At 36.8% G+C, this 11,724-nt stretch overlaps 3 protein-coding genes across 3 annotated transcripts; 1 reads left to right on the top strand and 2 right to left on the bottom strand.

Annotated features, from left to right (window-relative positions):
* The first annotated feature begins 655 nt into the window (after positions 1-655).
* On the top strand, positions 656-4,039 carry fgf1a (fibroblast growth factor 1a). Its single transcript, XM_079480129.1, has 3 exons — positions 656-966; positions 2,416-2,519; positions 2,596-4,039. The coding sequence occupies exons 1-3, from the start codon at positions 810-812 to the stop codon at positions 2,791-2,793; spliced, it is 459 nt and encodes a 152-aa protein (XP_079336255.1). The 5' UTR covers positions 656-809; the 3' UTR covers positions 2,794-4,039.
* Positions 4,040-4,272: 233 nt separating this feature from the next.
* On the bottom strand, positions 4,273-7,644 carry ndfip1 (Nedd4 family interacting protein 1). Its single transcript, XM_079480128.1, has 8 exons — positions 7,394-7,644; positions 6,812-6,893; positions 6,389-6,519; positions 6,228-6,315; positions 5,678-5,802; positions 5,495-5,561; positions 5,282-5,388; positions 4,273-5,113 (listed from the first exon to the last, which is right to left on the bottom strand). Exons 1-7 carry the CDS (start codon positions 7,421-7,423, stop codon positions 5,282-5,284), a joined length of 630 nt encoding a protein of 209 aa, XP_079336254.1. The 5' UTR covers positions 7,424-7,644; the 3' UTR covers positions 4,273-5,113.
* Positions 7,645-9,009: 1,365 nt separating this feature from the next.
* On the bottom strand, positions 9,010-11,484 carry gnpda1 (glucosamine-6-phosphate deaminase 1). Its single transcript, XM_079480127.1, has 7 exons — positions 11,233-11,484; positions 10,741-10,896; positions 10,560-10,661; positions 10,301-10,483; positions 9,991-10,175; positions 9,470-9,644; positions 9,010-9,323 (listed from the first exon to the last, which is right to left on the bottom strand). The coding sequence occupies exons 2-7, from the start codon at positions 10,862-10,864 to the stop codon at positions 9,283-9,285; spliced, it is 810 nt and encodes a 269-aa protein (XP_079336253.1). The 5' UTR covers positions 10,865-10,896; positions 11,233-11,484; the 3' UTR covers positions 9,010-9,282.
* Between the last annotated feature and the right edge of the window lie 240 nt (positions 11,485-11,724).

Genomic DNA, 11,724 nt, shown 5'->3' with positions numbered 1-11,724 from the left:
ATATGCTGTTTTGTCATAGACAATCTCAGCTGGGGTGGAGAAAGCAAAGAAATGCTAATCATTTGTTAAAATGCTAGTACATATATGACTAAAACCTGATACAAAGTGAAAGTTGTGCAACTAAGAGGTATTAAGAAGAAATCCTTTTAAAATTTTAAAGGTTTAAAAATCGGTCAAAGGTTAAAATAGTTTAAGCCAGAAAAACATGTCAATCGTTGCGTCGTTTGTACAAATCAAGGGACAGTTCGAGCAAACGTGAAAAGTCTTTCAGCATTTATTCCCCCTCGTGTCAATTTAAACCTGTTTGACTTTCTTCTGCAGAACATGGAACAAGACATTTGAAAGAACATTGGCACCCATTGACTTCCATGGCATGGACACAAAACCACCAAGACATTTCTCAAAATATCTCCTTTTGTGTGGCACATAAGAAAGAGTCATACACACGTTTTGATAAATGATAACAGGATATAAGTTGAACGTTCCCTTTAAGATGAACCTGTATTTGCTACACATTAATATAGAACATCCAAAATAAGAACATTTCTTCCAACGAAGATGTAGTTATCAATAAGCTATACAAAATAAACAACACACACTGTCGTTTTGTACACTTCCTAAACACAATGGCGTATTTATGAAAGTGCGCATCTCAGTCTCGGGTGAGTGAACACAAACACTCGTCATCAAATATCGGCTGCGCTTCAAACCGCAGAAAGCTGACCAGCGCGTCTCGATAGTTCGCTTGCTGGGTCGTGACACGACCGGTCATCTGTTGTCAGATCATTGATTTCGGGCTGCACGGCGGTATGACAGAGGCCGATGATGTTACAGCGTTTTCACCGGAGACATTCGAGCTGCCCGACTACACGAAGCTCAAGCGCCTGTACTGTGTGAATGGAGGCTTTCACCTTCAGATCCTGCGGGACGGGACCGCGTCTGGGACACGAGAGGAAAATATCTACAGTGAGTTCAACATGCTTCATACAGGCCTACGCATTTTCACCTAGAACGTTATGTGGCTTTCAATATGTAACTTATGTACACATGGAGGTCAAATGGTGATGCGGTTGGGGTAGTGAGGGGTGGATGTGATATAGGTTCTCATTATGGAGACACAAGTATGCCAAACACTTGAATATACTGTGCTTTTCAAAAACCATCTTTTTTGCTTTTGCATAAATGTTTAAAATGAGTTATGTAAACAAATTGCATGTGTTTAACAAAAAATACATAGAATTGATAATGTATATCATGAGCAAAATATATTTACTTTTATATATATATATATATATATATATATATATATATGGAGCGAGAGAAAGAGAGAGAGAGAGAGAGAGATACACACATTGGTGAAGACTAAATGTACTTATTTCATGCTAAATATACTGCAAATCCATACACGCTTTATGTACTTTGTAAAATACCATGCGATTGTACTTTTAAACTAAAGTGGTATAAAAGCGTAAAAGTCTGCTAAATTTCAACTCATTTGTACTTATTGGACTATAATTGTGCAGAAGTAGTGCTAAAGTACAACTAAAGATATACTGACGTATATTAGATTGTGCTAAAGTGGAACTTCAGGTACACTTTAAATATATTTTATTGATATTAAAGTGACATAACAACACATTAAGCGTAGTATTAAGAAATGTGCATTGCGTACTCCAAAGTGGTACTCCAAATAATGTTTACTTATAATTTGATATCAGTTAACTCTTAAAGGGATACTCCACCCAAAAATGAAGAAGAAATTCTGTCATGAATTGCTCACTCTCTAGTTGTTTCAAACATGTTTACATTTCTTTGTTCGGTTGAACACAAAGACAGATATTTTGGAATAATGTTAGTAAACAACTGTTCTGAAGCACCACTGCCATAGTAAGAAAACATTTTTAGTCATTTTTTGGTTCTGTTGAACACAAAAGACGATATTTTGAGGAATAGGGGAGACAAACAGTTCTGGGGCACTTTTGACTACCATTTTATTTGGTTCCTACTATGGCAGTCAGTGGTGCTTCAGAACTGTTGGTTGCAAACATTATTCCAAAAAATCTCTCTTGGTGTTCAACCGAACAAAGACATTTATACATGTTTGAAACAACTAGAGGATGAGTAATTCATTACAGAATTTCTTCTTCATTTTTGGGTGGAGTATCCCTTTAAGCGATATGTCGGTAAATAAAATGCAATACATTTGAACTATACCTAGTATGAAAGAAATGTATATTAAATGTATTGCTTTTTTACTAACAATCATGTTAATTGTGAAACTAACCTCTGTAGCTATACATATATGCAGGTATGTATTGGTAATAGAATTTAAAAAAAAATCATTCAGACATAATGTCTGTTGATCACCTTAAAATCAAAAATGTTACAAAGATTTCTTTGTGTCTGATTTTATAGGTATGCTGCGAATTAAAGCCACAAGTCCAGGAGTTGTGGTTATTGAAGGAACGGAGACAGGACAATACCTCGCCATGAATGAAGATGGCAAGCTGTATGGCTCAGTAAGTCTTAAAACTAAAATAACTGTTAGCACACTGCATTAGTTTTACATCTATTACTTGTGTCTTGTCCCCACAGACGTCAGTAACCGATGAAAGTTACTTTTTGGAGAGAATGGAGGAAAACCACTACAATACATATAAGTCTCACACGCGGGGCAGGGACTGGTATGTTGGAATTAAAAAGAATGGCAAAACGAAACTGGGCCCAAGAACACACATCGGACAAAAGGCTGTTCTTTTCCTCCCTCGACAAGTGGAACAGGTACAGGACTGAAGCCCATTACCCGCTACTCAAACCAATGTAAACAAATGTGAATTGACAACCTGCAACCAACTTAAACTTGAAACTAACACTAATATGATATTTCCTTAAAATAATACACACAACGGCCACTTTTTAAGATATAGTTTGCTAGGACAGCCTTCAATTCCCTTTCAAGCCTTCCCAAATTCAATTCCCAAATGCTTTAAGATTAATGAATCGTTCAGAATAGTTCTTTAAGACTGCAGGTTATATATCCTCTGTGGTGCCTTTCTATCAGCTTTAACCAGTCCGGTCATCCTCCTCTGACCTCTGCCATTAACAAGCCATTTTTATCTCAGAATACTGCTGTTCACTGGATATTTTTCCTTTTACGGACCATTCTCTGTAAACCCTAGAGACAGCTGTAAAAAGACCAGTAATGCTGCAGTTTCTGAAATACTAAACCAGCCAGTCTGGTACCCATAAACACGCCATGTTTAAAGTCAACCTGAAGTGATACTTCACACAAAAATGAAAATTCTGTCATCATTTAGACACCCTCTTGTCATTTCTAATCTTTATGACTTTCTTCCGCAGAACACAAAAGAAGATATTTTGAAGAAAGTCGGTAACTGAACAGCACTGGCCCTTATTGACTTTCATTATATGGACACAAACCTATGCAATTGAATCCGGGCCAGTTAACAACGTCCTTCAAAATATCTTCTTTTGCGTTCCGCAGATGACAGACACTCATACAGGTATGAAATGACAAGAGGGTTAGTAAATGATGACAGCATTTTCATTTTTGGGTGAGCCATCACCTTAACTCGCCTTTCCTTTCCATTCTGATGCTTGGATGTAACACATGCTATATACGATGTGCATGTGCCTAAATGCATTGATTAGATTCTGGTGTTAACAAACAATTAAACTAGTGAATGTTGCGAGATCAAAACTTTATTTAAATACACACTGACCAAAAGACGATTATATAATGCACTACTGTGACAGTTAAAGGTTTTGTCGTTTACTTTGTCATACATTTTTCTTAGAGAAAGTTTAGTTTGATTGTAGAATTTTAAATTGTGTAGTTTTACCTGTACTTTATTTTCACCAGCAACACATATATGACGTCAAGTATTACGCCTTGTGACTGTAAGTTTCTAGTTGTATTAGCAGAATCATTTAATCTGAATTGACATGTGTTGAGCTATGTAAAGAGTGTTGAAGAATGATGCATATAAACTGCAAATAAAGCATACAAACAAAACGTATCTACAAGAATAATTTAAGCATACATTTTCAGGTGTATACACCATTTTAATGCAGCTATTCAAATTATAATGATACCAGACATTCCAGATCAAAGCAAATCATTTTACTGCTGCAAATAATCGTACCTGTTTATTAATGTCTGTTTGATTCATCTCTTTAAATGTTTGGCAGTGTAACAAAGGCAATGCATTCAAACGTGAGATACTGACAAATGCACAAAGCAATCTGTGGTGTTGCCATATAGGTTACATTTATTAAACGTTACTTGACAAGTGTAAAACATACAAATCACAAACACAAGAAGCACTATCTCATACCGGACTTTGTCATAAAATTAAAAAGATCAATAATTAATCTACTGCTACATTTGGCATATAAAATATTCTAGATTAAACCCGATCATTGATTGATTAAGCGCGTAATATATTTCAATGTGCTAGAATGCTGAGTCAGCTTTAAAAGAAACCATTATTAATCTAGATTTATTTTGTGTTTAATAACTACCGTTTTGGTCCACTTTCTTGACAGTTATTTGAAATAGGTTGAAGTATTTTTGATGCTTTTATATTCACAAGAACCCAGTTGTTTTATGCCAATATAAATTTGCTTAAATGCGTTCCTAATGTTGAATTCAGATCTCTTCTTGTACACCTTATATACATACTCTATACAAAAGAAAGATCAGTTACTTGATTTACTCACAAAGTAAAATTACAACTTTCCCACAAATTAAGAAAACATTCACAGAAAGAAACTGTGTGTGACTGGGAATTTCACCAAACCAAAGTGGCATCATTGGTTATTGAAACATAAAATGCCAAACACATGCAAATTTAAGTACTAAAAATGAATGCATATGACTGCACTTGGTATGAAGCCCCGAAGGTTGTTGGAGGAATTGAAATCTTTAAGTAAAAACGCAATTGTAATTAGATGTATGATGTAAACAACAGAGAGAGATGCAGGGCTGTAGAAAGCAGATGCTGTCATTTATGTCCAGAAGATTCAGAAAGCTGAAGATGGCTTGCTTTTTCAATGCATTGATCATTTTACAATTATCCTGAGGAAAAATCTATTCACAAACAAACATTTCGTCATTTAAAAATCCACAATTATTTCATACATTAAAAAAATTCTATATAATAATATTTATATATATAATAGTCTCTTAAAATATTTATTTTAAAACTTGAAGCTAATCTTAATTCATAGAACCTGTCGATAAATACTTATAATTTACCTAGTAGATAAAAAGAACTCGGGTTTGAGGAAGCGTAGTCATCGACTGATCTGCCATATTGCGAACTCTGGAGTAGTTCACAAACCCCCGGAAAAACAGCAGGAATCCTAAAATGAATTTGACATAACAATTAAAGCTGTGTAAACAAACTCATTCACCCATTTCCGAAGTCAAAAATAAAAAAATTGTTTGTTTAACAAACAAAACACTCACCTACAACAAGGAAAACCCACCAAAGCCAGTACTGGCCATCAAAATATCCGGGGAAGTATGTAGAAAACTGTTAAAACCAGAGAAAAAAGTATTAAAGTATTATATTTATAAACCACAAATACTTGTGCTGGATATTTCCACAAAGAAATAGTAAGCGCTGATAAACAATGCAACAGGTCTTACCCTGACAATCAGAACCCATTTAACCAGGGACAGTCCAAACCCAGATATTGCCCCATAGCGACCAGCCGCGGAGTTGGTGAGACAGAAGGAGAGGAAAAAGCCGATCCAATTAAACAGGAACGCCACTGATAACGTAAAGAACACAGAGCCATTATCATACTGTATATTGTATGTGCTGCAGTGTTTGTCTTTATGTGTACTATGCATTAATTATTCATCCATCTATAATAAATGACACAATACCGTGTAGAGATTTTTAAGCCTAATGCATAACATACAGACTACAGATCTGTTGAAATGAATGCCATTAAAAACAAAACAATGATTCGTCCTGTATGCAGGGGCGAGTAAACAGAAAGTGGCCACAGCTGGCAAGCAAAACCCCGCAAAACAATTGAAAGCCAAGGAAAGGCGAGATCTCTGATATGCCTCACCCTAACTTTGTTTTGATAGAAAACACAACAGGACAGGCAAGAAAATTGCATTTGTCAACTTGTTTTATGAGCTGTTAAAATGGACAGATGTCAGTGTGAGTTCCGTGCACGCTTACTGAAAAATGTCAGCATAAATATCCCGTCGTTTCTGACCCGCAGTTGGTCTGTATCCTCAAAGCCATCTCTGGCAATAAAGTCTTCATCCTGAAGCGAAAGTACAAGGCGTCACGGCAGTATTCTTTAACCGACAATAATCCCCGATGGTTTACGTACTTACCCTCTCAGTGACCAAGGGAACGGTGGATTCGGCTTTGTTCCTCTCAGCCTCGTCGTATGATGGTAATGTTGTGGCAACATTGTATGAAGGGGGTTTGGGAAAGACGTCGTCCTCTTTGTACTCGAAAAAAGCTACAAAGGCATAAACGGAGTATCGAGTCACTGGGGTTAGAAAAAAGTGCCATTTTGTGATGCTCCTTTTCATTATGAGGACACATGAGCTGAGCTTTTGCTATTGTTGACGTTCACTGTCAGATCACACCTCAAGCATTTCATCATCCCTCCATTTTTAACTCCAACAAAGCTGCAATTTAGCTGAAGGTCACAGCTAACGGCTCGTCTAAGTTATTATGAATGATACACAAATGGTAAATACTTCTACTGTTATATAGACGAATCGGACAGGTGAGAGTGAATCTGTTACCTGCGTTGCTCGCAAGGCTGCAGTAAGGTGGAGGTGCGTCGGTGGCTTGTTGAAAAACCTCCCCCTCTTCCTCATTACTCAACTAAAGTAAGACAATAAACGTCAATATAATGTCATCCAGAAAGACTGAATAGTTATGCTGCATATTAATAATAAATACGAACATTTACACAGAAGTAACGTTTACAAATGAAACGGGTGCGTCTCGGCCTTGGAGAGTAACGTCACATTTTCAATCCTACCACGACTGAAGTGAGACAGAGATCGTCTACAGACTAGTACACTACTGATCGAAGAGTCAACGCGTTTGATTCAATTAATACAATTAATAATCTAACTCGCAACAATCCGCTTTTCCGGTTTGTGGTTCGCGGAGGAAGAAGGCCGCTGCTGAGGTAAGCGGATGAATGCTAACCAGCTAATTAAACTAACCGACTCTGACAGCCTCTGTCTCGACACACACCATAATCCAAACCCACAGAAGCTATTTCTAAAAGAAGGTCGGGTCGATACATTCCTGTAAAACCAGTCATCTGTAAATAAAGCGATCTGATGTTAACAGGCTTGGTAATGTTCGGTTACCTGCTGATATCCGCTCCTTTGCTCTGTCATTCTCGGTTGTGCGCCGATCACTTCGATACTTACTCGTTTACTTTTAGCGTCAGTCGATATGACAAATAAATATGTCTTCGCCGAGTTAAATTAAACTATTCTGGTACGAAGTCGGATAGCCTAGATTGGCAGCACTAGGCTAATCTATGGCCCAAGTAATGGCGACTGCGCATGCTCAGTTGGCTGCAGTAGCGACCTCTGCGGTCGCGCGCTCTCAGGATGGGGAGCTGCCTACCTAGACAACATTATGAGTCAGGTAGGAAAGATTATTCACAAATACTTACTTATAACTACTAACTAGTGTTCACGAAGACGCGAAGATTATGTGAGAAATAAGTAAAGATGACAAACTCGGGGGTTTTGATTAAATGTCTGAGGAGAAAAACAACAACGGACATGTTGCCCAAACTTAACTTCCGGTAGACCTCGGGAAAGATTAAGTTAGTGTGTAGTTTACATTTTATTTAATACAATTAATATATAGTTAAGTATTAATAGATATTTGTATGAATAAAAATATAAAATAAATTGTTGTTCTTTCCAAACACAGACCGGAGGTCAACTTTGGGCCAGGCACGTGCTTCCGGTTACCGTCTATATTAAACTGAGCAGAAATCGTAATTTTTAAAACATTATTAAATAAAAGATTTTGTGAATCTTACTAGCGTAGGCGAAATATTAAAGTACGTACATTGTTTACTAGTTTATCAATTTACTATAGTTGATATAATATAATAGAATTACTATATTCAACCGAATACTATAATTTACTACAGATAACTATAGTTAAAACTAAACTAAAATATTTTCAAACACTGTTTCAGTTCTGTATGTACTGTACATGTGGCAGAATTGACAATAAAGCAGACTTTAATGTGAGAAGCATTACTGCCATTCTTCTTAAAGAGCAGCGTGTGAACTCTGGAGGGAGTTTGAAATACTCTAGGCAAATAGAGCAATAAAAACACATTTTTTTCTCTTTATCTGGAGCGATGTTTTGTCTGGTGTCCTTTCCCGAAGTGCACTTCAAGGTCGCAAACTCTGCGTTTGACATTTGTCACTCACAACATGTGAATTTATATGAGGTCATATTAGTTGCTGTAAGTTTCCTTTATGAATTATCATTGTCGCAGTAGCTGCAATGTGTTAATACATGCCAATAAAAGTAATACATTCTGTAAATTTCTTATATGAATTTTCATTGTCGCAGTAGCTACAATGTGTTAATACATGCCAATAAAAGTAATACATTCTGTAAATTTCCTATATGAATTTTCATTGTCGCAGTAGCTACAATATGTTAATACATGCCAATAAAAGTAATACATTCTGTAAATTTCCTATATGAATTTTCATTGTCGCAGTAGCTACAATGTGTTAATACATGCCAATAAAAGTAATAAATTCTGTACATTTCTTCCTCTGGAGAGTCAGGCTGATTTCACAACACGTGATCATTTGTAAGCTATTTAAACGGGACTTTTACATTTTTTTGTGAGGTACGCTGATGATAGAAAACACCACCTGTCTGTTAAAAATAAATACAGTACAGTACAGTTTACTGTAGAAATGAGACACACAAGTAATTCCCTTCAAACCACACTTTATCAATCTTTATGAATAGTCTGCCACCTATTTGGTCACATCTGAGGCATTGCGATTACGATACACTTTATTATTCCATTGTGACTGCATAATAATTAGCATAATATTAATTATTCAAAATCAGGTATGTTTAATAACAAAGTATAAACCTTACAAAAAATTAAAAAGAACTAAATGTGATCAAAAGCATAACAACATTGCTTAATCAGTTTCACAAAACAAAATCTGAGTAGATTCTTCTCCTGACTATAGATCTATAGCTCATCCACCATCTTATTGTGCACATGCATCATGCCTGAAAAGAAAAACACACCGACAAATGGTTAATTTTCTCGTATTTTATATTCTTGTGTTCACTCCTACATTCTCTCAGCAGACATACTGTAGTTAAAACAGAAAGAGATCCCTAAACCATGTAAAACACTAGAGGGCCTTTATTACCTTTGAAATACTTCACCGTTTTGACCCTCAGCTCCTGTGTGGCATCTTCATCACACACAAATACAGTCTGAGGATGCTGCTGGAAAGCTGATACAGTCCACATGTGATTTACTCCCTCTTCTATGGCTTTATAGAGAGCAAATGCTTTATGAGCACCTGTGATAAGTGTCATGACCTAAAATAGAATACAAAAATGTTGTGTCAGATCTGCGCACAACTAAAATGATTTTTCTTTTTGCTATTTTATTAACCGAATTGTGTTGTAGAAACAGACAGACACTGCTTTTATCTTAAATAAATCAGTATAGGTATACATAATTGTTTACTTAATAATAGTAATAGATTTACATTGGGCATTTCTTTAAAAATAAAATAATGTAGGCCAACCTAGACTTCTATTCCACTAACCCGAACAGGATTACATAAATGTGTAATTACTGTGTCAAACAACATCATTGGTGGTCAGAAGGACATTTTTAGAATAAAGTGTGTGTAACAAAATTATATTAAAATAAGTGTACCTCCCGAGCATCCATGACTGTACCAACACCAACAGTGAGAGCCATGGTGGGGACTTTAGAAAGATCTCCATCAAAGAAACGTGCATTTGCCAGGATCGTGTCCATGGCTAAAGTCTTAACGCGCGTTCGGGACACAAGACTAGAACCGGGCTCATTGAAAGCGATGTGACCGTCAGGTCCAATACCTACAACATTAACACAACACAGAGAACACAATATTTTATGGTAGCTTACCAAAGTGGCACAACATTCATCTACCCGTAGACCTTAATCAAATGACTTCAGGTCAAAGTCTAATCTACTGTCTCACCGCCAACAAAAAGTTCAACTCCTCCAGCAGCTTTGATCTTGGCTTCAAAGTCCTGACATTCTTTCTCTAGATTGGACGCATTGCCATCCAAGATATGAGCGTTCTCTGCTCGGATGTCAATATGCTTGAAGAAGTTGTTCCACATAAATGAGTGATAACTTTCAGGATGGTCTCTAGGAAGTCCTGGAAAAAACATTTCCTTAGTGCAACGTTACGACCAAATATATGACAGCAGCGTCAACCCTTGATCCCCACATACCTACATACTCGTCCATATTAAACGTTTTCACATACTGGAAAGACACTTCTCCCCTCTTGTGATACTCAATAAGTTTCTTGTAGCATCCGAGTGGAGTGCCTCCTGTAGGAAATATAACACAAACACTGATGGATCACAGATGTGGACTTAACACAAAATGTTATTGTTTAATATTCCCTACCCGTGGGAAGTCCAAGAGTGAAGAACCTCTCAGGACCTGGGTTGAATTTTCTAATCCTGTTTCTGATGTATTTGGCAGCCCATTCGCTGACCTGGTCATAGTCGTTGAGTATGATGAGTTTCATGGCGTCAGCGTGGAGCGATCAGGTGAAACGACCTGCAAAGTGTTTGTTACTAGTTTTCATTATACGGCCCTGTGTTATGCAGACTTTAGCCTCATTATCGTTGGAATGGGACGGAAGTGAAGTTATAGTCGAAACTACAAACACAAATGGTCGAGTGTGAAAACTTCCCGACAAAACTTCGACGCGCCCCTGAGCACCGAAGGCGCGCGGTACATTCGCTGATAACGGACGCGTCGCTTGCTTACCATTACATGTTGTAACACGAATATAAATAGTATTACTTTAAGTAAAACTGAAACAATAGGAAACCGTCAACACGTGAGCAAATAAGAGGATATCGTCAAGTCTTATGTGTGTTAAACACTTACCGGATTGTTATGATGCGTGTTGGGTTAATGTAACAGCAACACACTGCAGCAGCGCAGAGGAACACGATCATGTGATTCAGGAAATGTTGCGGAGTTTGCGAATCTAGCAAAAACGTTTGCAAATAATAATGTGATTTACGAAACGAGTCATGCTATTTTAAGCTTCTAGTGGCTGAATCCCTTAAGAAACAAAAATGTGTTGCAAGCATAGGTGCATTGTGGTATTCATCGTGCAACCACAAAGATGAACCTAGTTAAAGTATAACTGGTAACATTGATTTACAGAGGAAAACGTTTTAAATGTAGGCCTACATGTTAGAATATTTTAATAATTCATTAAACATGACTCAAATTGGAAATTTGAAACTTCAATGACTTCCAATATCGTAGTCTTGAGGAGCACGCCAACCTCCTGGAAATTATATAGGACAGTTTACATGTTCAGGTAATTTATTTTATTATTGTAGTACGTTTTGCGCCTAGCCATTTTAC

Source organism: Barbatula barbatula, assembly GCF_947034865.1.
Source record: "Barbatula barbatula genome assembly, chromosome: 18".
NCBI classification, from domain to species: Eukaryota; Metazoa; Chordata; class Actinopteri; order Cypriniformes; family Nemacheilidae; genus Barbatula; species Barbatula barbatula.
This window is presented reverse-complemented; position numbering and strand designations above follow the sequence as displayed.

Excerpts from the sequence above, each read along its gene's own strand:
- fgf1a (XM_079480129.1), top strand. The coding sequence starts at position 810 with ATGACAGAGGCCGATGATGTTACAGCGTTTTCACCGGAGACATTCGAG. Across the intron at positions 967-2,415 it reads ACGAGAGGAAAATATCTACA|GTATGCTGCGAATTAAAGCC; the intron begins GTGAGTTCAACA and ends CTGATTTTATAG. Across the intron at positions 2,520-2,595 it reads ATGGCAAGCTGTATGGCTCA|ACGTCAGTAACCGATGAAAG; the intron begins GTAAGTCTTAAA and ends TTGTCCCCACAG.
- ndfip1 (XM_079480128.1), bottom strand. The coding sequence starts at position 7,423 with ATGACAGAGCAAAGGAGCGGATATCAGCAG. Across the intron at positions 6,316-6,388 it reads TTCCCTTGGTCACTGAGAGG|GATGAAGACTTTATTGCCAG; the intron begins GTAAGTACGTAA and ends CTTTCGCTTCAG. Across the intron at positions 5,803-6,227 it reads ATTTATGCTGACATTTTTCA|TGGCGTTCCTGTTTAATTGG; the intron begins GTAAGCGTGCAC and ends TTACGTTATCAG.
- gnpda1 (XM_079480127.1), bottom strand. The coding sequence starts at position 10,864 with ATGAAACTCATCATACTCAACGACTATGACCAGGTCAGCGAATGGGCT. Across the intron at positions 9,645-9,990 it reads CAGTCATGGATGCTCGGGAG|GTCATGACACTTATCACAGG; the intron begins GTACACTTATTT and ends ATTCTATTTTAG. Across the intron at positions 9,324-9,469 it reads AACGGTGAAGTATTTCAAAG|GCATGATGCATGTGCACAAT; the intron begins GTAATAAAGGCC and ends TTTTCTTTTCAG.